At 56.1% G+C, this 27,324-nt stretch overlaps 1 protein-coding gene across 4 annotated transcripts; it reads right to left on the bottom strand.

Moving 5' to 3' along the window:
- Positions 1-276: 276 nt before the first annotated feature.
- Positions 277-26,745, bottom strand: LOC117642177 (kinesin-like protein Klp10A). 4 transcript variants are annotated; one of them, XM_034380103.1, is made up of 14 exons: positions 26,501-26,745; positions 9,416-9,510; positions 9,193-9,285; positions 8,542-8,587; positions 6,745-6,954; positions 5,611-5,818; positions 5,428-5,531; positions 5,185-5,347; positions 4,857-5,103; positions 4,464-4,773; positions 4,220-4,374; positions 3,943-4,137; positions 3,685-3,859; positions 277-1,180 (listed from the first exon to the last, which is right to left on the bottom strand). In XM_034380103.1, exons 1-14 carry the CDS (start codon positions 26,559-26,561, stop codon positions 1,026-1,028), a joined length of 2,217 nt encoding a protein of 738 aa, XP_034235994.1. In that variant the 5' UTR covers positions 26,562-26,745; the 3' UTR covers positions 277-1,025. The 4 variants fall into 4 exon arrangements, with proteins under 4 accessions (XP_034235994.1, XP_034235993.1, XP_034235995.1 ...); XM_034380102.1 differs by having other exon boundaries at positions 5,611-5,902; positions 6,751-6,954; XM_034380104.1 differs by having other exon boundaries at positions 6,751-6,954.
- Between the last annotated feature and the right edge of the window lie 579 nt (positions 26,746-27,324).

Raw genomic sequence — 27,324 nt, 5'->3', positions numbered from 1 at the left:
AAAAAACAAATTAATGCAACTAAATTTTATGCAATTTATAAATTAAAATAAGCACAGGATACCCTTTCTGATCGGAGTTCACTAAAACGGAGCTGCATAGAAATCACATAGTTCTAGCTTAGGAAACTTTTGCTAGGACTGCTTAAGGCTTGGAACTTGGAACAGGATCTTAAGAGGTAGTTTGAAGCAGCTTACGCACATGAAACAGCATACATCTTTGGAGGAAATGATGAAAATTAACATAGATAGAGGTCCAATGCTCACTAATATATCACATTCCATCACAAAGAACATTTATTTTAGTCTCATATTTTTAGAGTTCAACAAATGCATTCCTAAAACGGCATTTTAATCAAAAAGGGTGTGATGAGCCTTAATGTTGATTTTATACAGAACTGACACAGCAAGTACATACATTTTAAGTCCAAAATCAGTCAAATGAGGCACAACTAGCATTACCTTGCACCTCAATAATACAGGGCTTATTAATTAGCTTTCAGTGGATTACAGGGTTACTTCATAAAGCCATATTGCTCTGATGCAGAGCAGCACATGGAGTTAAAATCTCATAATAAATAAATATACGGATTCAATCCTACAGATAGTACTTCAACATATGATTCTAATCATTTATTGATTCTATGCCTTAGCACAATTTGAGTATTACATATAAAAACTGAATCGCAAAAGTGATGTGTTAAAGGGAAATAGTAAAAAAGAACACAATAAAAATAATTTTGAAAATTGATGGAATTTATTTTGCAAAGACTTTTCAAAATTTTCCTATTCTCTGAAGTGGATTAAATCTTACTTCAAATGACTTGAGGGGGATGAATAGTTCTTGGTATGCTTTCTCATCCCAAATAGCAGAGACCAATAATAAATTTAACAGGGGGGGCAAAGAATTTTAAACATAACACCAACACAGGAACCGTCCTATCCAGTCTTCCAAATTTATCTCACTCCATAACTGACAAAATGCCAGTAAGCCTTCAACAGTTGCAAAATACTAATTTAATGCAGCATTAATGATGGCGCGTATTAAGGGGGCCTCTTGTCATCTTCTGACTGATGGCTTCTTCTGCCAAAAGCTGAGCACGAAAAGCGGCTACTTTCTCACGGAACTGCATCAGAGTGTCTATTTTCTCCGTCACAAGTGCCTCAAGATTTGAAGCATACGCTGAAACAAGTACAGAAATCGTTATTGATTAACTTAAACATGCAGAATGCGGCTGTTAGAGGCATTGCAGTTATTCAGCCAAGTGCAAACACACTCCTTTGAAGAGAAAGTGTGTGGAAGTCAGTTAAAATTTTGCTTCAGAAAGAACTGGAAGTTTGAACCTTTTATATAATGATTACATTCAGTGATGCACATTTTCATAAATACATGCTCATTCAGCAAAGCAGATAAGAACCATGAAAATAGCGACAATTAGAAGCAATTATGATGCTGGGCATCAAGGACATGGAAAAAGTTTACTGAAGAATTTGATAAAAATAGACAGTTTATAAAAATCACTTTTAAATTTCTGGTTGTGTGTGTGAATATTGTTGTTTCATTCCTTATTCTATATTGTTAAGAGAATATAAATTTCCTTGTAGAGAAGTATTGTATTAAGTACATCATAGAGCTAACTGCTCTAGTAGTATGACAGAAGATACAAGTTCAAAAACTGTGTAGATGCAAACATTCTAATCTATTCATGCAATGAGAAAAGGGTGCACAACTACTAACCAACCAACATGCAGTTCTGAATCAAATTTATTCACAAGTTAAGTAACTACAAAATAAACAGACAACAAGGAAAATAAGTACATCTTTTCCAAAATCAAGAATGAACAGAGAGAGAGAGAGAGAGAGAGAGATTGAGTAAAGCCACATAAAGAAACCAAAAGAAATGAGCCAAAGCAAATTGAATGAAAGCATGCAGCAACCGAGAACGTGAAGAAACACTACTTCAAGACAAGACTAGCATTCTAAAGACAAACTAGAAAGCGATGAAAACCAAAATAAAAATGGAAAGCAAATTTTCAGGCAATCATTGGCAACAAAGAACACAGCACAAGTTTTAGACAAGCAAAGAAACAATGCTAGTAACAGAAATGCCTGTAACCTCCTGCCTCATCATTCAACAGCAGAACCTGCCATGAGTATGATTAGATTAGTTGTTTTTGAATGGACGTTTAAAAATGAATCTTTGATAGGCCTAGCTTTGGATTAGTGTATGGTTTAGGAATCCTATTGAGCGCTGGTGCCTTGTACAATTTAAAGAAAACTGGCACAAGTTAACAAAGAATGTGTTGCTTCAAATTTTGAGCTGGGTGGCAGAAAAGGAATTTATGTTATGTAGAGCACGAGCAGGGAATAGAGAAATGGTAAAATTAGATAAACTGTGGTGTTTAAGAGGATGCTTAAAGCAAATTCCTTGAACCTTGTGCTTATGGCGCCTTGTAGCGTTGGTTCAGCAGTGTCACTGACACTCATCTGGGACTTGCCATGCATCTTGTGGGACCTTAAGTTCCCAGTGCTATCTTCATGGCTATCTCCTCCTTGAGGATTTCCGTCTTGAAGGAAACGAAGCCTCTCAGGTGGAAAGGATCTTTTCAATGGTCTGAATAATTGGATGCCGTTCTCAGTTGAGCTCCTGCGTAGTGGAGACTGATGAACTGGCCCAGGAGGAGGTGGAGGTGCTTTTTTTTCAAAGGGTATACTCATAGAGTCGTCAGATGGGGTTAAGGATGGAGTGCTGTCACTTCGATCAGGCGCTTTAACTTGTCGTCTATGATACCATGAAGGAAGAGATGTGTCATCATCTAGCATTTTAAGTGAGACAGGTATGCCATCACCACTACCATCAATTAGTGATAACCCCATCTGAGACTTTGCTCTCTTGAGTGGAGGAGAATTCTGAGGACTGTGAGGAATCTGCAATGGTCGCGCAGTTCGATGTAGCCCAACCTGAGAGACACATTTTCGAAGTGGTGCTGCCTGTGGGACTGAAGCTCTTTTGACAGGCGCAATGTGTCCAGATCGAACTACAGGGCTGGAAGATCTGCTACGAGCATTGCCAGAATCATTGTATTTAGCCACAATAGATGACACACGACCATTTGTCGCCAAAGGAGACAAAGGCGTGCGTCCAGATGAAAGATGCTGGGCACTAGAGGACGCCAAAACTGCCTGTGATTTGGACCTCTGGATGCTCCCACCTCTTTGACCAGGAGACGCTAATTGGTATGTGCCCTGCACTTTAGAATTTTTCGGGCCATACTGAACCCCAGGCCTAAAGTGGCTATTTTCAATTCTGCCTTGAGACGCATTCCTTTGATTTGCACTGCTGCTCTTTAATGGGATAGTGCCGCTGGGAGAAGGATTTGTGGTAGAGCTGCTCACCCATGGAGACCTTATGGTGCACGTTGCACTTCTCCCAAGAGAGTAGTGAGGCTGCTGTTTGAAAGGAGCTTTGACAGGGTCTGAAATTCTGCTCTGGGATTGAGAACGTACAGCCCTGCCACTCTGAACATATGAAGGCGGTATTCTAGTCTGAGACTTGGCCCGAGTCACTGGGTTGGCTCTCAAAGCTAATTTCCTCATTTCAGGCAGGTTCTGAGACTTCGTTGAAGATGAAGACAAGTGGGTTGGTCGGGTGCGTTGTGCTACAGTAGAAAGGGGGAATTGCCTACCGTCCTGGTCGTAGTCCACATCACGTGTATCAGCAAGCAACCGGCAGTCCATTTCATGCCAGCGCTGAGAGGCCTCCAAAACTGACTTGTGAGTATCTAAAACTTCATCTTCCTGCAATTGTAACTGTGAAACAGCTTCATGGAAAGTATAGAGATCAGCTGAAATTTCTCCTTCCTGTGAGGAAATAAAAGGAGTTAATTATTAACTTTGTAGGAAACATGTTTAAAGTTGTAGCGAGTAAGACTGCAGTTACTTACATTCAGTGACCGTAATTGGGCCAGGTCACTGTCATCCAACCCAATATCAACTGCATTTGGAGACCCCCTGTCTTGCTCTGGGGACGCTTTGTTTTCTGAAGGCCCGTTGGCAGCCAATTCCTTCACTCTGTCAGCATACCTCAAGGTGTTGAGAGAATGCTCACACGAACTCAGGCCTGGACTTATCATAGCAATCTAGAAGAAAAAGAAGATTAGGTACAAGCAAATAAAATGGAGATTAACCTAAAATTCAAGAATTTCTGGTGTAAGAAATTACCATGCACGTCCTTGATTTTTCTCCAATGAATGAATCCCTAAGAACCTGAGTCAGTTTGCTGGCTCTGAAAGGTAAATGAGCATTTTTCCTACCCAAAGCACGAATACATTCTTTGAGTGAGAGCAGAGATTTGTTGATTTCTGCACCTTCCATTCCTAAAAAATCAAGAAAAGACAAGAAAAATTATTAGAATTGCACACAAACAGATTTTTTTTTTTAAATAAAGAGAAGCACATTTCCTTACTAGTTTGTCTATTTGCAGATGAAGTATCTGCTCCCCTTTCATTGCCAGCCAAATCAATAAGAGAGAATTTGCCATGAACACGATGTGTTCCTGGAGTGCGAGCAACAATTTGAAACACTGCATGTGATCGCGAAGAGTTTGAATTTGCTGAAGTTTGACCAGAAGTACGTGCAGCATTGCCATGTTGAATGAGTTTTAATACATCCTCTACCGAGCCTACCACTTGTTCTGTCAGACCGACAATTTGCACTTGCTGCTTGCCGTCTTCTAGCACTCGAAGCTTGGCTTTGTCTGCCAGAAGGTCAAATACCTAAAGGGCAGGCACAAAGGTTCAAAAGGGTAAATATAATCAGTTACATGTAAAGGTTGCTGACAAAACAGACGTAACCTTACCTTTCCACTGTAGATTTCAAAGAAACTGGCAGAGATAACAAGGTTAAGTGGCTGGTATTTAGGAGACTTGAGGTACTTAAAGACGTCTTTGGCTGCCATGGCATATATACCCTTCTTGCAATCTTGAGTTTTACCCTGGAAGTCTCCTCCCATTGTATGTGTTTTACCACTACCTGTCTGACCATATGCAAAGCAAGTAGCCATACCACCTTCAAAAATGGTCTGGACAAGTGGCTGGGCTGTGTACCTGCAAAATCCAATTCAAAAAATATTAAGACCTTGATTTTATGAGATACTTCTGAGAAACCAAAATTTTACATTAACTTACTTGTATACAATTTCATTGCCACAATGTTCATCAAATGCATAATCAAATCTGAAGAACGCATTTTCAAGATATTTTGTGAGATCCACCTTGTTCTTAGGTTCATGCACAACTAGCTGGTCCCTGCTAGGAACAGTTATCACATCTACTTCTTTACGAGTTAATTCTGAAATACGAATATAAATGTTAGAGGATGTTTTCATCCAACTGCATTCAGTCAGCAACTAAATTATGTGACTACCATACCTTTTTTGTTGAGAGGCCTCTTTCTTACACAAACAGTGATTTGGTGATCTTCCACACCCTCTGATCCTCGCAAAGGTCGGATATCAATACCATTACGGTATTCTCTGCAAATCACAAGTCGAACATTAGTAACTCGGATGAGTCAATCGTCTGTTCATTTCCCTCTCGGGGCATCAGACCCACCGAATCATAGCCAGGAATTCCCAGTTGGGGTTTCCAGGGTCGAGGTTCATCAAGGCCTCCTTCTCCTCCTTGAGCTCTGCCTGTCGCTGGCGACGCTCCTCCCGGTTCTTCTTGAGCCTCTCCACCTCCTTGACCACATTGCTGCGCCGGTTGTTGGCCGCGTTGTTCGCGCCGGCAGCGGCAGCCGCAGCGCCGACGCCAACGCCTCCTGCAGGACCAACGTTTTGGTTCTGGTTCTGGATAGCTGACTCAATCAGACCTGTTCCTCCTCCTCCTCCTTTGGTTGAACGCCCTGAGTTAAAAATTATTTTGCAAAAGAAAAAAAAAACATGCCAGTGTTATTAAAGCGAGAAGCAATAATTCTGTTACACAGTGGCCACCATAGGTGGAGGGGAAAGATTACAAAAGATTACTGAGGGACAAAAAAATGGCAGCAAAATTAGTTACTTTTAATTGGTTTCAAGAGAGGCTGAAATGCAACTAAAGTAAGTAGGTGATGCAAAAATGTTAGAATAAACCTAATTAGTTACAATGACTCAAAATATGTTATGGAATTGTATGGATGGACTCTACACAGGAACAATAGTACAAGCACGCGGTTCACATAAAGCTAATTTATAGGGTAAGAAATACAAATGCTACTTCATTACCTAGTAAAATTCAGTGTGCATCATGCAGTTGTTAGTGCGAATAGAGCCTACTCACTTAAAAGCTCAAACATTAATCAGGTGTAGCACCAGTCATTTAAAGCCTGCACTCCACACAAAAAGTGCACTTTACTCACACACTTCATCTGTGGCCCAATTAATCAATTACTTACTTACTAGTGGGAGGAGGCATGAGTGAATTTATAAGGAATTTAGTAAAACAGCTAGGCCTACATCAGGAGGTGCTGTCTAGCAAAAGAGGGAGGGGGAAGTGCCAACAAACTGTTGCTAGGGCAGATCCACTCACTTGGGCAACAATCAAGCTAAAATTGGGGCCACTGCCACTGACAAAAATTAGAACTGCTTGGCCTAATAATGACTGGAACTCCCGTGCCTTTCCAGAGTGGTGGCACGGAGCGACGGCCAAAATGACTGATGTTAGAACCCCAGCAGGTTAGTAGGAAGTAAGTTGGTTGGAGTGCCTCACCTGTACCTGTGGGGGCCCCTGAGGGGGCGGGGGCTAGTGGAGCGGCAGACATCTGCATAGTGTGGCGTGGCGCAGAGGGGTGGGTCGGAGTGGGAGCAACTGTCTCACTCACTCGGTGGTTGGGGACGGGGATGCCCGTGTCGCCGTGCCCATTCACTGCCGGCACGATGTTTGTTGGTCTGGATTGGTTTCTCGTGGATCTGTACGGTGCTGGAACCACAGACACTCAACTTGACATCTCAGAGCCACGCCACACTATGCTAACAATTCAAGCCTGGTGCATAACTTTTTGAATGAAATAATTTATGAAGAATAAAAATTTTCTGGGCACTCTTTTAGTACTTAACAAGTGCTCGGTGTTGTGTGGAATAAATCTATTTTAAAAGAAAACTATTTTGAGAACAAATAATTATTCGCTCATACTAAGTGACTTGTAAATTTTATAAAATAATGCTTTACTAGAATCAGACTTTTTTTAACAACAGACGTGCGTGACACAGTGTGGAGTGATACCGATTAAGTCAAGGGGGAGGAGAAAAACAACAGTAATCAAGAATCAAGTGAGAGTTTGGACCTGGGGGGCTGGGGCTGTCGTCGGCGACGCGGCTGGCTTTGAACGCGAACAAGAGGGACAAGCACATTGCTCGGACCGGGCGCTAGACGCGGAGTGCGCGGTGCTGCCCCCGGTTGGCGGCACACTGCAGGCGAGCCGTGCCGGCCGTGCCGGGGCAGCCCCTGGAGGGTACCTGCCCGCCAGCAGCACCGAGCGCCAGCCACTCCCCTTTGATGGCACCCCCACCACACGGAAGCCCGGCCCAGCCCAGCCTGAATGCCCTCAAGTCCAAAGTCCCGGCGGGGGGGCCGATAAATCAGCAGCGAACGCGACACTCCGCGCTCCGCTTCCGGAACCGCCGACAATATTCCTCCGGCGACACGCGCTGCGCAGCGGAGCGCTCGTCTCCCACGTTTCTTCCGGAAAAGAAGCCTGGAACCTAACGGCGTTGAAAATGCATTTTCCCCCCCTGGGCCGGTTTTTGACTGCAAGCCATTGACACCCTCGCCCACCCCTCCACCCACACGGCGCGAACTATGATGGAGGCATCGATTGCCAGTCCAAAGGGGCGCCGTGCCGTTACCGTCCACAGCCAGGGCGGCGCGTCGCGCTTCCGCTTCCGCGTCCACCATTTTAGCCCGCGAACGAGAGCGGCCGGTGGCGGCCAAATGACCGGGGCCCGCCAATGCGCTTGTCCCCTTCCGGGTCGCCGCGTCGCCGCCAGCACCGATAACGCGACCGGGCGGATTCCGCTTTAACCTGCCCAAAGTTCGCTCATCAAACAGTTCTAAATTACTTTATTTCTAGCCTTCACATCGATATAAACATTTATATAAAACGGGAACAATCTATACAATAATCTTCTCGACAGGGACTTGATCGACTACTTGTAAACACAACACGTGCCTAGAGAGAGGGGTGCACGCTAAAATGCAGCTCGGCAAAAAACCAGTAAAACAAGTGGAAAAGGGCGGCGGCGGCCAGGCAGCTGGAGTAGGCCTCCCGCCTTGTCATCCGAGGCGACGACCCCGCCAGAGCCACTGGAGGGGCTGGCGAGGCGGGCGCAGCGGATGGCAAGCCCTCGGGGTCCACGCCGTCCACGCCGTCGGAAGGGGTGGCCTCGGCCTCGGGGGAGGGCCTCTCCGGACGACGCGGAGGGGCGGGGGCGAGTTCGGGGCGCGGGGGCCGCGGCCGGGTGCGGGCCTTGCGGGCCGGGGCCGCCGGGGCGCAGCCCTTCACGTTACCTTTACTCGACGCCACAGACATGGTCGGGTTGTTGGCTCTCGTGGCCTGCAACACAGCAAGAGCACCAATAGAGGACACGACACAACACACACTGGGTTAAAAAAAAACTTTTATCGATTTCACTGACATTTGAGCGTTATGAAACAAGCGTTTGCATAATGACAGAAAAATCGTCGATACCTTGTTAAATTGAGTTATTTAGGTCAAGCTTATATGTTTCCCCTAACATTTTTCACACTTGTCTGACACTTTATTTTTTCCCGACTTTTCCTGGCTTTCCAGGCTTTCAAGATTTGCATAATCCCTGCACGGGTCGTGGGGCAGGGGGGTGCCGACCGACTAGACACCTGACGGGGGGAGTCGGCGGACTGGCGGCCTCGCGGCGGGGGCTGGGGGTTCTCCTGCAGGCTCAGGGGGCTGGGGCTGGGTCCCACCGCGGGGGCCGCAGGTCCCATGGGCCGGGGGATGCAGGAGCAGGGGGGCTGGTCGGGGCGGGGTCGGGGCGCGAACCGGGGCGCCTGTGGGACGCCTCGGACAGTCTTGGACAAGGTTAACATTCGTATTCTCCACTCCACAAAATCAACGATTCATAAAAATAAATCTTGAATTGAAATTTCAGTTCCTACTACTACCGCATCTGCGATACGTACTCTGGTTACTTTCTTGTTGTTGTTTATGGCCGGTTCATCCTGGTTGGTAGTCAACAGGTCTGCGTTCAGGTTCAGGATGGCTTCCATTTCGATCTGCAACAGGGAAAACTCACATATGTCGTACAACGTCTCTCAAAGCGTCGTTTTGAACACGAAGCAGTTCACAATTTCAAAAGGATTTGACAAAGATTTGTTTTTAAAGAACAGACTCTGTTACTCGTACCTCTTTTCCTTTCGTTTCTCCCCTCTCGAACCATTCCACGGTGACACTTCTCGTCTCCCAGTTGACACCGGACACGACAGCGGAGTGGATCCGGCCTGGAAAGAAAGAGACACAAGATTAGCGACATTTTCGAAGGAAACAAACAAAACAGAACAAACCAACCATAACATGAAAATCCCCATCCAAAAACAAAATGAAGCTCTGCCGCGACGTGAGCTGCTCCCACACACCTCGGCGGGGCCGGGCGGGGCGTTGGTGCTCGCGTCTTACGGTTCTCGCGGAACAATTTTCACTTGACAGACGGGCGGGCGGACAGACGGGCGGATCGGCAGTGGGACGGAGGGACCTACTCGACAGGAGGCGCGGGAATGGCGGAGTCGTGTCGGAGCGCAGTGCGGCAGCCGATTCGAGTAAAGAGGCGGGGCTGCACACTGAGAGTCGTCGCTCTGTCTCTCTCGCACCTGGACGGAACGCCCCACGAGTGCGAGAGAGACAGAGCGACGAAAACGACTCTCGGAATCAGTCTCCAGGCGGGCCCGACGGGGCGGCGCGGGGCGGCGGCATTCCCTCCACTCTCTCCACTTTTTAAAAAACGCCGCCGCCGTGCCGCCACGTCGCCACCGCGGCCCGGACGTGGCGAACAGCACCCTAGCCTGCCGCGCCTGCCGCGGATGGAGAGGCTGCAGACACACTGCACGACCTCCAACGACGCGTCGCCATTTCACTCTTTGCTCAAGCGGCGCCAATTCACATCATTTTTTTGGTCCGCCGTCGCGCTTTTTTTTTAACAGTGGAATAGCTGCGCACGCATTCGCCTGCATCGCAAATGAGTCCAGTCGAAGCTCGAGTCGAAGCCAGTCGGCGATCTGATCAAACGGGGCATCCCGTGCAACCCGAGCAAAAGCGGCGAGGAGCGGAGCGAGCCCGTCGCGCCGTGTCAACCCACTTGAAGGAGGCAGAAGGATGCGACCGGGGAGTGGGAGGGGGACGCGTGCAGTAGGCCGGCAGGGGATGGGCATCACGTATTTTCGGACACGGCTGGCGCATCGCCTGCATGGCAAAGCAGTGCGAAGCTCGATGAAGCCAGACGGCATACCGATCAAACGGGGCATCACGTGCCAGCAGGCGGCGAGATGCCGGGCGGCGCCGTCGGCCGGCACCCTCTTAAACAGACTGGATAGCTTCGGGACGGACGTCACGCGGTAGGGCGAGGTGCAGCCATCGGATCACGAACGGACCGGCTAACTCGGCAACAACGAAGCAACGGATCGACTCCCAACGGGGTCACCGAAGGGTAGGCCAGGAGAGCGCAACTGCCCGCCCGCGCCGGGAAGCCGGGGCCTCAAGCGTTACTTCGCACGGACGGCTGCACGCCGAGCGTGCGCCTACCCACGAGCGCCGGCTACCTGCGGCAAGCCACGGCGATCCCGAACGAGCCAATGTGACTGGGCCGGACGCTCAAACGCTGCCTCAGCCCCTGCAGAAGCCGGTAGCACCCGTGCACACAGCGTGTCGCTGCACGATTGCCTACCCACAGGCGGGAGCTCCTTGCGCCGCCTGCAGGAGGCCCCGGCTAGGCAGTCCCGTTGAACAGCGCTGTCGCTGCGATTGCCTACCCACAAGGCGCCTTAGCCCCTGCAGAGGCCCGGTAGGCAGTCCCGTTGAACAGCGCTGTCGCTGGGACTGCCTACCGGCACGGGGTTCGCCGCCACCAACAGCAAACATGCTCGAGTCGGCGCGAGGATTCGAACCCGCGGACGACACGACACCACTCACCATCGCCACTACCGGCACAGCACAGGGCGATGGGCCCGATGGGGTCCGTGCCGGCGTCCACGGGGGTGGCGCGGCTGGCGGCGGGGCGCGCGGCCACCGGGTCGGGTTTGGCCGGCTTGGACGCAGCATCCGCGGCGGGGGCGGCCGGGGGAAGTTCGACGGCGGGCACGCCCTCCAGCGCCTTGTGCGCGCCGCGGCGCCGCGTGCACAGCTTGGACAACCACCCCATGGCCGCCGGAGGAGCACAAGCAGGGCGACCGCGAGCACCGCCGACAACGCGAGCGCGACGCCGCCAACGTGCACACAAGACTGCGCCAAGGACCGGCAGAGCCGAGGCACGCCACGACCGGGCCTGGCAGCCCAGGCGGTTGCACCGAGCACTGGCGTGGCGGAGCGGAGCGCCGAGCGCGGCCGCCGTACCGCACCGTACCGCGCTCACAGTCAGTCCCAGTCCCGTACCCGTCCCCGCGTCGCCACGCCGCGCCGCCCCGCGCCCCGCCCGCCTCCGAGCGGAAGGGAGCCGTCAGCGGGAAGGACGAGGACGAGGGGAGGCAAGGCAGGTCAGGGTGGGAAGGAAGGGGCAGGAAGCGTGCCGTGGCGCCGTGGTCGCGCGACACCGCCCGGCCGAGCCCGGCCGAGCATGAACGGATCAGCCACGTACAAATAAGGCCGGCGATGACATCCGAGCCCCGCGGCGACAAGCCTTGCCTCCCAACACGGGCAGAATTTCAGCCGCCAGGGAAGCTTCGTCCAGACTCGACTCGGCCTATGCAGACTGATTCCGAGAGCTTCTCTGTTTCTCTCGCACTCATGGGGCGTCCTGAAGGGTGCGAGAGAGACAGAGCGACGAAAACGACTCTCGGAATCAGTCTGCTGCCTCGGCTTGGCTGCAAACCGCGGCACCGCGGTGCGCAGTGCGTGCGGCGAGCGGACGCGGCGAGCGGACGCGGCCCGGCAGCGAGGCTAGCGCCACGCCGAGCACGCCCACGAAGCCACACCAATCCAATGGGACGGGACGCGACGGCCGGACGGGTCGCTCGCTCGGGCCGAACACCTCTGCAGTCCGGACGACAGCGCGAGAAAAACGGAGGGAAAACCACGCCGCACTCACTACGGCAATTTAATGCGAGGGGAAAAAACACTGCCGCGTCGGGATAAAAATTACCTTTCGGATTGCTCGGGAGGGAAAGATAGTCGGTTTGATCTCTGCTTGGAAGGCAGGCGAAAATACCGAACGGCTTTCGTCGCGAATCCCCTAAAAACGAAGCACGACCCGCTGCGGCGCTCTTCCGCGATACAGCCACGCGGACTGATTCCGAGAGTCGTCGCTCTGTCTCTCTCGCACTCATGGGGCGTGTCCTGTGGGTGCGAGAGAGACAGAGCGACGACTCTCGGAATCAGTCCGCCGTCAAGTCGGCGTCGTAACAACGGGCGCGCGGATAACGGCGCGGCCGAGAAAGATGGACAAAGAAAGACAACAACGTGACGATAACCAAATAAAAACAACAACAGGAGGAGCGGCGGGCGGGCGGCGCCGCGGTGGGCGAAGCAGAGGCGACGCCATCGGCGAGAAAAAGGCGACGCGCGAAGCCCCTTTTGTCGCGTCCCTTGTCCACCGCGTGGCGCCGCGTCGCGCGAACTCGCCGACCGCGGGGCGTAGCCGCGCTGGTCGCGCTGGCCGCGACGCCACGCGTCGAAGCGTGACGCCGTGGACCAGGCCGCCAAGCGTGGCCGACCGACTGGCCGGCCAGCCCAGCCGAACCATTCCGAAAAGTCCTTTACTTCTCTGTCGCACTCGCGGGGCTCTCCCTAAGGGAGCGAGAGAGACAGCTGAGCGGCAAGGCGCTGTCCCGAATGGCACAGCAAGGGGCGTCGCCGGGGCCCGGCCGGACGCACCGCGGGCCTGAGGCGTAGCCAGGGGCGTAGCTCAGGAATCCGCGTCGCCGCCACGACGTCCGCGTCCGTCCCCGTGGTCGCCAAGGTGCCCGCCGACAAGGTGGCCCAAACAATGCCGCGCGTCGCGTCACCGACACTATTTCGGCGCGCGGTGTGCAGCGGCCGCCTGCCTGTCCGTCCGACTGTCTGTCCGTCCGTCGACGACGCCACCAATAAGGAAGACGGACTCGACGAAGCCAGCCAGACGTGAAAACACCTAATTGCCATGAGCCTGCAGTTAGGGGGGAAAGGGAGGGGGGAGGGGGCACAGCAATCAATCCCAAATGGGCTAGTGTGCCGGCCCGGCCGCCTCACGTACACACAGCGAACACACACAGCAACACGCTCGCGCACGTTACACGCACACAGCCTGTCATGCAATGCCCACCCCTTTCCACACTGCACCTCGGCGGAATTTCGCGCCCCTCGATCGATCGGGCCGAAGAATGAACGAATGGATGAATGACAGAGGGAAGAATCCAGAGAACAGAATGAACCATTCGATCGATGACGACTGCCCGCATCAATCCGCCAAATTGACAGCGGAGCGCTCGGCCGTGCCCTGCCACCAAGTCTCCGGCGACAGCAACAGCGAGAGAGCGAGCGAGAGAAAGAGACAGACGGAGCGAGCCAGTCCCCAGCGCCGGGAGTAGCGGCGGGGCGCGGGGCAGGTCGGCCAGGCCCAGGCCTCGGCCCAGGCACCAGGCGAGCGCCCGCCGAGTCCGGGGTAGGCAACCCGGCGGACAGCGCGGCGGAGCGGGCGGCCCGCCTCGGCGATACCCCGCGACGCAAACCAGAAAGAGAGACAGTGGCGGAGTCTCCGCGCAGACACAGCCAGGAAGGTCCTCAGCAGCGATACTCCCGGCCCGAGGGACTCGCGGGGCACATCCTGCCTCGCCGCGTGGGCCGCGGGCCTCCAGGCCGCGGGCCTCCAGGCCGGGGGAAGGGGAGGGGAGGGGAGGGGGAGGCTAGCCAGGCGGAGCCGCGGCGCAGCCAGCCATCCTCCACAACGCTCGCCGCCGCGAGGAAGATCATGGCGAGCGCAGCACCGCGCAGCACCCAGCGCCACGGCGGCCACCGCCACCAGCAAGTGCGGCAGGGCGACGAGAAAGCGCGCCAGATGTCGCCCAGAAGCCCTGCCGCCCAGTGCATAGACTCATTCAGAGAGTCGTTCGCGTCGCTCTGTCTCCCTCGCACTCATGGAGCGCCTCGTACAGGCGAGAGACAAAGCGACGAAAACGACTCTCGGAATCAGTCTGCTGGGCAAGGCGGTGCAGGGCCGCCGCCCCGCTGCGCGCTTTGCGCTTTGAACCGCCGACGCGACGAGTCGAGCACGCCGCGCGGCCAGAGCCGTGCCGCGCCACGGCACCGCGGGCCGAGCCGAGCCGGGGCGGCGCGTGCAGACGACGGCGCGCTATTTCCGTAAAGCCCCGACCGGCCGGCCGGCGAGGCACTACGCGGCACGCAGGCAGAGCGACGCAGAGCGACGCAGAGCGATGCACTCCACTCCGCCAGGACTCTAGCGGCCCTTCGGGGCGACTTTACGGCCCTCGAGCGCCCTTTAGGGCGGTAAGGACTGCAGACCGATTCCGAGAGTCGTTTTCATCGCTCTGTCTCTCTCGCACTCATGGGGCGTGCCGTGTAGGTGCGAAAGAGAACGAGCGACGAAGACGACTGCAGCGGTGAGCGCCAACTCTCCCGGACTTCAACTCGCCTTCACCACCCTCCGGGCATTCGGGTGCTTCGGGCCCCCGGCCACAACCCTGACCGCACGTCAGCTTTCGCACCACCTCGGCCGCCCTGGCCATGCCCTGGCCCGCACCGAGCACGCCACGGCGGGGGCCGGCCCTAAGCGAGGCGCGGCGGGCCGACGAGGAAGTCAAGGGACAGGTGCGGCGGCCGGCCAGCAGACTCATTCCGAGAGTCGTTTTCGTCGCTCTGTCTCTCTCGCGCTCATGGGGCGTTCAGAGCGACGGAAAGGGCTCTCGGAATCAGTCCACAGTGCGCGGGGCGAGCAAGTCGCGCCGTTTACGCGCACATTCGTGGCCCCTTCCCTTGGCTGGCGTGCGTGCCGCGTGCTGCCCGCCCTGCCCCTGTCGGCCGGACGGCCGCCGGGCCGCCGCAAGGTCCGCAAGGCTGTCGAGTCTCCCACGCGCCTCCGCCGCTCCGCCCGTTCGGAGCGACGGCCTGGACGGCAGCCTGGATGGCGGGCCGGGGCACACACACTGCGAGGCGACGCCAAAAAATGACGGCCGCAAAAATAACGTCCGGATTAATTGATTAAATTACGCGCGGACGCGCAATGAGATAATTGCCGCCCGCCCTGGCCGCCGTCAACGCGGCGCCACTTCACAGTGGGCCAGAGGACCGGCGCCGGCGGCCAAAACTCCAGACGCGTTTGGGGCTCCAGAGTCGCTGAATAGGACTCGAACCAAGCGTGAGACCCCACCAACGGATTCCTCGTTTGGAGAGCAATCCATTGGTGGGGGTCACACATAACTGTTTCAATCCCATATATTTTGACCGCCTCCACCGGTCTTCTGGCCCACTGAGCGAGGTTTCGGGCAAAAAGCGACCGCCGGGGTGAGTTCGCGAGTCGACCGACCGACCGGCCCGAGGGAAAAATAAACCGAGCGGGTCCTTTTGAAAGCAGACTGCAAGGCGTCGAAGGCCTCGCCGTCTCCGCCGCGCCACGCCGCGCCACGCCCCCCGCGCGTGAGTCAGAGTCACCCAGTCACACGGGGGCCGTCCGGGAGCTAGGGTCGCGCAGTGGGCCAGAATACCGGTGGAGGCGGTCAAAATTCTGGACGCGTTTTCAGCTCCAGAGTCGCTCACTGGGACTCAAACCGAACACGTGACTCCGCACCAATGGATAGCTCTCCGAACGAGGAATCCTTAGGTGGAGGTCACACGTTCGATTTGAGTCCTGTTATCGACTCTGGAGCTCAAAACGCATGTGGAGTTCTGGCCGCCTGCGCCGGTCTTCTAGCCCACTGTGGGTCGGCGGTAAGCGGCCTCCAATGTCGGTCACGCGGCTCCGGCCCGGCCCCGGACGAGTACGGCGAGGAGCCGCGCCAAGCCAAGCCAACCGAGAGCGGAACAAGGCGAAGCTTGAGCAGCTAGCCGCTCGCGCGCTTGCGCCACCGACAAGCCTTGGCCCTGCCTCGGCCGCCCGGGGGCCGATTAGACGGAAACAAAGCCAAAAGGATGCGCCACTCGGCCCGCCAAAAAAAGGATAAGTCTCAACTGAAAAACCACAGACAAAAACTTGAACAATCTGGATCATAAAAGTGCGCCTACGCGAATCGGCTGCGGCGCGGACGGCGTAACCAGGTGCGCAAACCCAGGCCGCGCAGGCCGCGCCGCATCCCCGGCAGCCCGCCAGTAATTATAGTTATTATCACCTTGAGAACACGCGCGCTTCTCTGGAATAAGGGACACAGACGTGTTCGGCGTGTGTGTGTGCCGGCGAGTGTGTGTGTGTGTGTGTGTGTGTGTGTGTGTGTGTGTGTGTCGCGCGCGCGCGGAGGGGAAACACCTTCACTCGATCAATCAATCAGTGAATGCCGCACCCTCCACCGCCCTCTCCCCCTCCCCCCGCCCGGAGTAGTCTGTCCATAAAGGGAGCATTCGTGTCCCGCGTGCACGTGGTTCCTCAACAGACCGCGCGACCGGTCGCGGCGCCGGCGCCGCGGGTTCGAATCCCACAACGCACCACTCTTTTTTTTCCACCGCCTCCTCCGCGGCCGTAGTGCACTGACACTGACCCGGCGGGCGTTCGATCTAATGAGCGTTACACATCGCCCCGCCACGCCACGCCGGCCGCGCCACAGTGTGCGCCACACGGCAGCCTTGGCGGGGTGCGGTGTAGCGTGGCGGGGCCGGGCGGGGCGTTGTCGGCTCTCTGCCCGCTCAGCCATATAAGGTGGCCCGGTGCCGGTGGGCAGCGCGGGGCGGGGCGGGGCGCGGGGCCGCCGCACCGCAGTGCGTACGCAGCCAGCCAAATATATTTCTCTAGGCCAGAGGAAGATGGGGCGGAGGGAGAGAGAGGAAAAATCATCGTCTCCTCGGCGGGCAGATGGACGACGGCGATATGATCGAACAGATCCCATTAGCGAAACACGCGCTGGGCGAGGCACTGGAAACACGAGCCGTCGAGCGACTAGGATTGACGCTCAGTCTCCCTCGCACGCCAAGGAAGAGCCCCACGAGTGCGACAGAGACAGAGCGACCGAGCGCTCGGCCGCGGCCCCGCCTGGCGCGAATTTGTCAACCCGGAATGGGCGGGCGACTCCCAGTGTGGTGACGCTACCGGCGAGGAAGGCCGCGGCGCCACGGCGGCAATGCATTGCGACAGTGTAGAGGCGGTACAGGCGACCGCGGATGTACGCCATGCAAGTGCGCCTCACGTACGGAGCGAGGCGCAGCGAGGCGCCCGGCATGCCCAAAGCCAGTGACACCTGCACCGCCAGTGCCCCCGTCGCCCCGTCTCGCTCGCACCCGCACGGGACGCGCCGCGAGTGCGAGGGAGACAGAGCGACGACAGTCCTATTCAGTCAGCCGCCTCGCCCTCGCCTCACTCGGCCATTACTTTCGCCCATAAGGCACTGCGCTCCGCGGCTCCGCGCTTCGCCCGGCCGGGGCACTGGCCGTGGGCCGTAACGCCGCGCTGCCAGTGCGCTGCCAGTGCGCTGCCAGTGCGCTAGTGCCCCACGGGCGCTGCCGCGCGGCCACCGCGCAGCCCACTCGCTGCAAGCGGCGGAAAAAACTAACAGGCCGCACGGCGCGCGGCAGCCAGGCAGTGCAGCCAGGGGCACGACCGACTACTAAAGGGCCGCCGTCTGTCAACAACGCCGCCGCCGTGCCAAACGCGACCTCCCCGCCCCCCACAGCGTCGTCGTGATGTCCACCTTTTCCGGGTCCACCCATCCCCCACCAGCGGCGGCCGGCCGGTGGGTCGCCCACACCGCCGTGCGGCGGCGCGGCGCTCTAAGTGTATAGTGGTCGTGGGCGACCGCCGACGACCGCCGAGCCGCGGGACGCGGGACCTCTCCGGCCGGCCCGCGAATCCGCGCGGCGCTTCCCCAAAAGGGGGCCGTCGGTAAATTCGGCAACGCCGCCACAAACCCCGGACGGACCAAACGAACCAGCAGCCTGCTGCGGTGGGCGGCGCCCGCGATGACGGCCAGCAGGAGGGCGGCGAGGAGCGCGGAGCACCGCGACGAGGAGGACGCGGAGGGCGACGCCGTCGTCCCTCGTTCGGTCGGCCAGGACGCCGCGACCTGGGCGCGCACTTGGGCCGACGCCCCGCGGCAGGCAGAGCTGGCAGGCAGGCAATGCGACGCCCACCGCCTCCAGACCACAACTATTACGTCCGCGTGCACGTGTCGCAGCGGCGTGTCGCAGCGACGCCACGCCGTGCCGTGCGCGTGGCGTGCGGTGCACTACTTTGTCCGATCGATGGGGGCCGGGGTCCCTAGCAGGGCCCCAGACGGCCGGCGGGGTGGACGCCGCCCGGCCAGGCGACGGCCAGCGCAGCGGCGCGGCCAGCAATGACTTTCAAGCCGCAGGGCAAAACGACAAAGGTCAGCCCGGCAGGCTCAATCCGTGCGCTGCTTTCGTCGCCGTCTCTCTTGCGCACTAGGAGGCGTCCCATGAGTGCGAGAGAGACAGAGTCAGGCTCGCACGGCGGCCCCGCCTCGAAAACTGCATTTTCGCTCCGCACAGTGGAGCGGCCCTGTCGGATCGCACGCACCTTGGGCGCGAGCGTGAGCCACGGCCGGTCTTTTTTACAGCGCCCCGGCGGCGGCATAGTGTGTGCGCGCGTTGCGGCGCGTTGTGCGTGCAGGCGTGCCCCCGGCCCAGAACGGCCGGAACGGTCACTACTAAACAATGCACGCAAAGGAAACCGATGGGGGAAAAGAAAAAGGGGGGAGGGGAGGAGAGAATTCGTGTCGACGCATCGGCCCCTCACCCGCCGGGCCCGCCGCCCTCCAAGGGGGATTCCCCCCGGCCGGGCCTTCGGGCCTACCCTCCCTGCCGGCCGAAAAAAGGGAAAAGGGGGCCGCCTCAGACGCCATCACAAAGACACACACGCACACACACACACGCACACAGCCGGCATGCAATCGATAAGCAAGTCGCTGTTGGGTGATTATCACCGTAGGTTGTCACTCGCGTTCCCCAGGGAAGTGCTTCTTAACTAGATCACTTAGGATGTTGAAATTTGTTTTAAGCTCGCCCCTTGGGGTCCTTTACCACCCCCAATCTTGAGTTTTGAGCTGCCACTTCTGAATCGGCCGTAATAATATCGAGAAGTGGTCAAAAGTGAACTCCGTCCACTTCCCCCGCACCAAGTCCATTTCGAAAAGTGGTTTATAAACCTTCTGCAAGATGAATGCAGACTTTCTTGTGACCAACATTTTAAAAAAAAGTATGTGGGGTCACATCATCGGCCACGGTGACTTTCGGAAAGCAACAGGTGTGAAACAATACGTCATCAAAATTTTTCCCCCAGTTTTCATGTGAACTCCGTCCTCAGTGCTTATTTTGGCACCAAAATCGCAAAAATAGCTTTAGTAATGCGTCCCGAGTCAGGAATTGTGCGTCTTTCTGTTCTGCATCCACCACCACCAAAATCAGCTGGCTGGTGTTGCGGGAAGGGAATCCAAGTGGAATTTAGTCTTCGATTCCGCTGCGTATGTTTTTAAAAACGAACTCCGTCCACCCCCTTTTCTCGAAAACCAATGGTCCAAAAGTGCCCCGATTTCTTCAAAAGTTAGGTTTTAGTGGCCCCTTTGATAAGCGCTTGGTCGGAAGAATCGTATCTCAGCCTAGCGACCAGTGCGTGGCGAGATACAGTGGTTGTAAACGGTACAAGAAATGAACTCCGTCCACCCCTTTTAAAACTGCATATTTCAGCATAAAAATCAGGTTGTCCCGTAACAAGATTGATCAGAATGAATTGTGTCGTCACTTATATGCATTTAAATGGGCACCACAGTTCGTCAGACCTGCATTTAAATCGTTTTTTTTTTAGGGGGAAATGGCGAACATAACCTCAAATTGCCGTAAGGCGCATGGCACCCATACGCCTGTGGTTGCCTGTTTGCCCGGCGCTTCTCTCTGTTCTGTTCAGCGCTGTGCTGTGCACTTAGCTGGGGTTCATTTTACTTTCTTCCACTTCTGTTTTGACCACTCTTTGGCATAATCTAGGACCGTTACCTTGCCTTAGAACTTGAAAAAACAGCCATTGGAAATTTGATTATGAACTATAAATTTCTCCCAATCTTTTTTGGGCTGTCATTTCTAAACGCGTGGGCCGATTTCGCGGAGGCTTCGCATTTTTACCCTTCTAGTAGTCCCATATCGCCTCCGTGCAAAAAGAAATTTTTTCGGGAACCTTTTATTTCAAAAGTATCCTCGAGCTAAAATGACAACCTACGCTGATAATCACCCTGTTCGCTCTTCAGTGGTGACGACCATCCAGCAATCACTGCGACATTCGGCCAGTGGCGCGGGGCCTGCAGAGAGCGTCTGTCGTGAGCCGAGCAGCTGGCGGACGACGATAAGGACGAGTCCGCCAGACAAGCTTCCTCGAGTCCAATGAGTCAAACGAGTCAAATGGGGCGAGGCAAGAGCGCCAATTATCGGGCAAGAGCGGGCGGTCTCTCTCGCACTCGTGGGGCGCTCCGTACCGTGCGAGAGAGACAGAGCGACGTCCGCACTGCGCGGAACTTGCGGAGCTTGGCGGAGCACACTGATGGCGGGCGGGGCGGCCACCGAAACGGCGCTGTCTCCATCGCGCATCCCTACCACACGGCCGAGAGGCAGCGCGACGAAAGCGCATTTCGGGATCACTCCGCCAGGACACTCGTCCCCCGCCGAACACGACTCCAGCAGAGCAACCCTGCCTCAAGGACCCCCACACCTGTGCGGCGGTGGTAGCTTCCTCCACTGTGGGGTCGTGTATTGTCGTCCGCGACCCCGGCGCCCCGGAAGGACGGCGTCGACGCCCCGAAAAAAGGAAAGTGAACGACCCCCATCGCGGCGAGGCCCCGTCGGGGGTGGGGGCGCCGTGGGCCCCGTTGGGGGTGGCCGAGCGGCCGCGTTGTTGGTGGAAACTTGCAACGCACAAGAGCGCAGCACGACGCGGCGCGGCGCCGGGCCGCCCTGGCTCTCGGCCATCCATATTGGGGGGGATTTTGGCGACGGCGCGGCAGGGCCGGGCAGGGCAAGGCGTGGGCACCCCAAGGAGGGGGACTAATTCTCACTGTCCCCAGACACGACACACCGGAACGACGAGGCTAATAGACGCGAACGCCCTGCCCCCCAAGGCAGTGCAGATTAAGGTGACGACAGACACACAGACAGACACACACACAGATCGATGGGCATCGCATTGCCCGAGCGTTCACCCGCGCCCCTTTTCCAGGGCAGGGACCGAAAGGGCGCTCCAAATTACCCCACCGCCGCCCTGCACAGGACTTACGGGCCCGCACGCCCGCGCGGCCCAAATCGATGCAACCCGCTCAAAAATGAGTTTGTTTTTAAGGTTGCTGCTTTGTTCTGGGACGAGTGCACACGGCAGTCACACACCCAGCCCAGCCCAGCGAGGCCGACTGTACGCGGGGCGGCGCCGCATCGCGCTTCATGGCCCGGGTGACGCGCTGACGCGCCATGAGAGAAGGGCGCCCTGGAGTCCCAGCTTTTTCGGGCCGGGACGCCGCCTGGCCGAGGTTTGCACCACCTCGCGGCTAAACGGCTCATCGCACAACATTTCTGACTAGCCCAGAAGATTCAGAAAGGTTTTTTACGTGCCCCGGCGTCGTTACATTTTGATTTGGTCAACCGGGGACCGAACGCGGCGAGCCTGAAGGGCGGCAGTGTGGCGCGGCCGAGGGTCCGCAGCGGCTGGCTGCCTGATGGCTGGCCGCCGGCTACCCCCACCCTACCGCTTGGGGAATATTTCGTGCCTTTTAAGAAGAAATAACGGTGAAAACGACATGTTTTTCGTCTAAGGAAATATCACACCTAACACAAGTTTGAACCAAGAAATCGGTGTCTATGGCCTGTAGCGGTAGGGTGGGGGTAGCCGGCGGCCAGCCATCAGGCAGCCAGCCGCTGCGGCCCCTCGGCCGCGCCACACTCCCGCCCTTCAGGCTCGCCGCGTTCGGCCACGGTTGACCAAATCAAAAAAAAAAGACCCCGGGGGCACGAAAAAAAACCTTTCTGAATCTTCTGAGCTAGTCAGAAATGTTGTGCGATGAGCCGTTTAGCCGCAAAGTGGTGCAAACCTCGGCCAGGCGGCGTCCCGACCCGAAAAAGCTGGGACTCCAGGGCGCCCTTCTCTCATGGACGCGCTGACGGCATCGCAGCTGCAATCAATAGCGCGGACAGACAGCCCCGCGGCCCGCCAAATCGAAGACGAGCCCCAAAATGCCGCCAAGGCCAGCGAGCCAGGCGCCAGCCTTGGCGCCAGCCACACACGGCCGTGCACGGATTCGCGGGGCCGCCGAGGCCGGCCGAGGCAGTGTAGTGGCGAAAAGGGGCTTTCTGGAACGCACACCGCGACGCCCGCAACAACTTCGAAAACAAAAGATACATTCAAGTATTAAAATATTGTGAAAATGCACGAACAGACGAGCGTTTCCACCGCGTCCCCCACCGCCACAGCAGCACGGCGCGCGCCGCATGAGTCACTTCCTCCCACCTGCTACGCCCCGCCCCCCCCCCCCCCCGCCCCCCCCCGCCCCGCCCGCTCGGCCGCCTCGCGATGGTCAGGCGGAACACCCCGGCCAGTCCCCGGTCCAGCCGCCGTCGCCGTGTTCCACTCGTTCCACTCCTTACCCCGAACTCGAGGCGCGCGCCGCGGTGGCGAATTAGCACGCCGCCCGCCGACAAGGCGGCCCTCTGCGTCCCCGCAGCCTGCCAGGCCCTGGCTCCTGGCCGCCCTGGCCGCTGTCGCCGCGCCCCCCGCGGGGAAGGACGGCCACGCCGGGACCCTCAACGCGGCCGGTGCGCGCGGCGCACGCAACAGTTCACGGAGGCCAGGCCCGCCAGGCCAACCAGCCAGCCGGGCCATGCAGACGGCGGCGACGGTGACTCACGGGCGCGGCCCTCGCCTCGCCGTGCCGCCAGCGGACCAAATGATTCAACGAGTCGATACATTCTCCCGACGCCCTCAGCACCGAGCCTCTCTGTCTCTCTCCCGCCCCTGTTGAAAACGGCGCACTCTCCCGTGCTCCCCGCCTGGACGAGCGGCACGGGTCCGGCAGAGTGCAGTGTTCTTCAGACTGCAGACTGTTCCCCAGAGTCGCTCTGTCTCTCTCGCACCTCATACGGGACGCCCCGCGAGTGCGAGAGAAACGGAGCGACGAAAACGACTCTCGGAATCGGTCTGCTGGAGCAGAGGCGCCAGAGGCACGGGCAAGGATCCGTAATGAACGGGCGACGTCGTCGCTATGGCAACGGGACAGCGGGAACGAAGGGGGGAGGGGGGGGGGGGCACTACTACCGCCGTGCGGCACGGTGAGCCCTTTTCCCCGCGGCCCCGAGGCGCACAGCCACCTTTCGTTTCGTTTTGGTGCCTTGCCTTAGCCTTCCAGAGGATCATCCACTTACGACGGTTTTTCGGGGCTCTGTCCTTGCTACTCCCTATGGACTGCCAGTGCGGTCGAGAGAGACAGAGGACGTTACGTCATAGGTGGACGAACCCCAAACCGGAGGGGAAACTCAAACGCAGCCCGTTACGCACGCTGCGCCGCCAATATGTTTCGGCACGGACAGCTGACGAGCTCCAATTGGCGCCAACATCTGACGCGGTGAGGGGAGAGGGGAGGGGGAGTGAACCCTGACCTCCGTCCGCTCCATGCGACAGCCGTCATCGCGCTGGACCCCACAGGGACCCCACAGGGGGCCCCGGGAGGGGCAGGGTCGTCCGCCGCGCCCCCTTCTATCAGGCGGGACTGTACAGTGCAGAGTGCGACGGGCACCTTGGTGCACCGGGCAGGGACTCGACGGCCTGCGGCAGGTCCTTCCCTGCCGCAAGGGCCGCAGCAAGTTCGGTCGCTCTGCCTCTCCCGCGTCTATAAGGGACACCCCATGAGTGCGAGAGAGACAGAGCGACGAAAACGACGCTCGGAATCAGTCCACTGCAAGTGGCACACTGCGCGGCGCTCCGGACAACCAGACGAGAAGCAGCGGAAGCCTGGCGGGGGCCTGGCGGAAGCCCGGCGGAAGCCCACTCGTTACCCGCGATGCCGAAGCGCGAAGCAGCCCAAGCGGCCGCGATGGAGGTCAAATCTGCGCCAAAGACCGGCCGACCGGCCGCCACCCCAGCCAGTCAGACAGCGGCGGCCAGCCAGGCGGGAACGGAGGCGAGGCGGTGAGGCAGCAGCAGATGGCAACACGACCAGCACGGGCACGGCGGGCACGGCGTGGCGGGGCGCGGAGTGCCACGGCCAGAGGGGCCGGAGGGGCCAGGTGTGCCGCCACAGTGTGCCAGTGCTGCAGCAGGCCGCTGTCTCCCTCGCACCTTTACGGGCCGCCTCATGAGGGCGAGAGAGAAGAGGCAGTGCGATGAGAGCAGTGCTCGGCCTGCAGAGGCAGAGGAAGCAGCGAAGCAGCGGCAGTCGCGGCGGCGCCAAGTGCAGCCATTTGTTGCACTCGCGGCGAAGATAGCGTCACCAATCACCAAATAAAGCCGAATCGACCCGCCGAAAGGCCGAAACGCGCCGTTGTCGAAGGCAAATTGGCTAGCGTGTCCTTGCTGGCCAAATACAGTGTACCACAGCACATCCGCCCAGCAGAGCCGGGGCCCCAGGGCCCAGGGCAGGACTCGCAAAAAATGGAATGCCCAGTTGGAAAGGGCGGTGACGATGCACCGAGCACGGACCCAGCTTCTTCAGGGCCCCGACTGCCTCGCGGCCACTGGGCACGCGCCTCTTTAGCCGTACCCTGACTTCCAGGGGCCTCCAGATGAACTTGGAGCCTTGTGCCAGGCCTGCCAGTCCGCTGCCCTATTAGGATTGGGAGTGGAGTGAGGTCCTCCACCCCTCACTCTCACTATCACTCGCCCTGCAGGCGCGGACTCGGCTCAGAGCGGTGTGTTGCCCCAGAGGGATCATCCCACATTAGCACCACAGTTGACGACCAGTCAACACAGATCTCATTCTGGGGAGAACACATTGACAAGCATTGCGACACAGGTAGCATTTGTCAGAAGGGGTGCAGATTCGAACCTGTCAGAAGGGGTGCAGATTCGAACCAAGTTGAAATACCTTACTTGAATGGGAATTTACAAATTCATTCACATTTTCTGTAAAAATTACACGAATAAAATTTTCCAGCCTTGCACGCTTACATTTAACATTGACAAGAAAACAAGGGGGGAAGAGGGCTTCTTCCAGAAACTTAAAAACAAACACCCAAGACTATGTCCCAGGTGGCTTGCCATGCCACACAGCAGCACTGGCCTCCATTATTGCTTCCGAATAAATTAAATGCTTGACATCTTCAATAAGAGGTAATACAATGACACAGGTTAAGAACTAACGAATTGGTTCCATTCATAAGTTTTTGCCAACAGGTTAAAACCATTAACTTTTCAGTGCCCATGAAGTATCCATCATGAAAAGGCCATCTTACAAAGAACTAAAAATCGCTCACTGTATTATAAATCCGAGCAGATACTCAGAATATGTGAGAAAGTCCCTCAGACATAGAATGTGTAGTCAGTCAAAGCATACTGGAAAAATTAGGCAAAATGATGTAAAATAGCCGCAAATGGGACAACTTTCTACAAAAGTCACGAAGAAAAAAATTGGAAAATTTACAGGATTTTTTCAATGAAAAATTAAGAGTAAGAAGCACTTAGTCACACCCATCATTTCAGACAGTGAAAACATTCATTAAATCAGGTAGCTATTTGAGAGGTCGCAAACAATCTCTTGACAGTACAACAATAGAAATTTGAACATGTGCTTCTTCTGTTTGATTGAAAGCAGCTCATGGCATTATAACCTGCATAGTTCTACTAGTAACACATTAAGTACAGAGAACACAATCGGCAAAATCAATCAGCAGCTGGGAGGTGACTGATTAACAGTTCTTTGCATTCATGTTAATTTTTAAATTTCTACAGAGGGGTCGTTTCCAAGGAAATGACGAACGTGGGAACCGAAAGTTTCAAAGAAAATGGCCTATGAAGATGCGTGTCCTGAATTCCGAAGATACCCGACTGGTGTCAAGAGGTTAGGACAGGCACGAAAAGTCATTCATTGAGGAATTGTGAGTAGAGCGTTGCTCCCATTTTTCCAATTGATTGTGATGATGGTGTTGTGAGGGCGGCCGCACGAAGCCTAGGCTACTCACCATCGGTCCTTTTGATATTCACACTTGTGCCGGATTCTAAGGCGACGAGTCCCTCCTCCATGTTGCAAACGATGAGTTATATCCTTGTAAACACAGCGGTGCAACACACACAATATTCAACCATTTACACGTTCAACAAATCGAATCTATCGTCGCCAAACCGAATCCGAACCGTGTCGCTGGCACACAATCACAAAGTTGACAGTTACTTCTCGGCACGGCACAAGAAGAAAACAGGAAGAATTCAAAAAGCCCCGGAAATGGGCCGTCGGCCGCAGGCTGGCCGGGGCAGCTGTTCCAGGCTCCAGTGGGGGCGCGGCCGCAACGGCGCGAAACTGGCTTTTCGACAATCCGCGTATGTTTAGAAACCGTAGTGGAAAACCGAGGCACTCATTGCAACAAGCAGTTTCTGGAGATCCCTGGAGTACTTATTTTGATGGCTGTCGTTGTTCGAATGACTCAGGATTAGCGAAAGCTTGTGACTGTGCATTTCGAAAATCCGCACATACAGGGAGGCCAAGGTGAAAGAAATTGCAAAAGACCATTGCGGAAAGTTCTTTTCGACAACTCAACAATGACAAATTAATATTCAACCTGCTTGAAATAAATGTTTTGCCTATACTACAATGTTATTTTTGCCTATAACTTCTCAAGAACTAAATCTTTCAAACTATTTTCTCGACTATTTGAATCTTACGGGTGCCCATGCTGAAAACAACATGTTTTCACAGCTGTTTGAAAGAACGAAATATATCGCTTGAGGGTCTTTCGTACGAGACTCAAGAACTGTTAAGACAATGAATCAAATAACGGAAGAATCTTGT

The sequence above is a fragment of the Thrips palmi genome, unplaced genomic scaffold (genome assembly GCF_012932325.1).
Source record: "Thrips palmi isolate BJ-2018 unplaced genomic scaffold, TpBJ-2018v1 HiC_scaffold_16, whole genome shotgun sequence".
Classification (NCBI taxonomy): domain Eukaryota; kingdom Metazoa; phylum Arthropoda; class Insecta; order Thysanoptera; family Thripidae; genus Thrips; species Thrips palmi.
The sequence above is the reverse complement of the archived record's forward strand: the minus strand, read 5'-3'. Positions and strand labels throughout refer to the sequence as shown.

Bases quoted from the DNA above. Each gene is read 5' to 3' on its own strand.
- LOC117642177 (XM_034380101.1), bottom strand. From the start codon at position 26,561: ATGGAGGAGGGACTCGTCGCCTTAGAATCCGGCACAAGTGTGAATATC. The intron at 6,955-8,541 runs GTAACGTGAAGG...CTGTGGTTCCAG, and splicing joins GTCTGTGGCGTCGAGTAAAG to CACCGTACAGATCCACGAGA. The intron at 5,104-5,184 runs GTAAGTTAATGT...TGGATTTTGCAG, and splicing joins GGCAATGAAATTGTATACAA to GTACACAGCCCAGCCACTTG.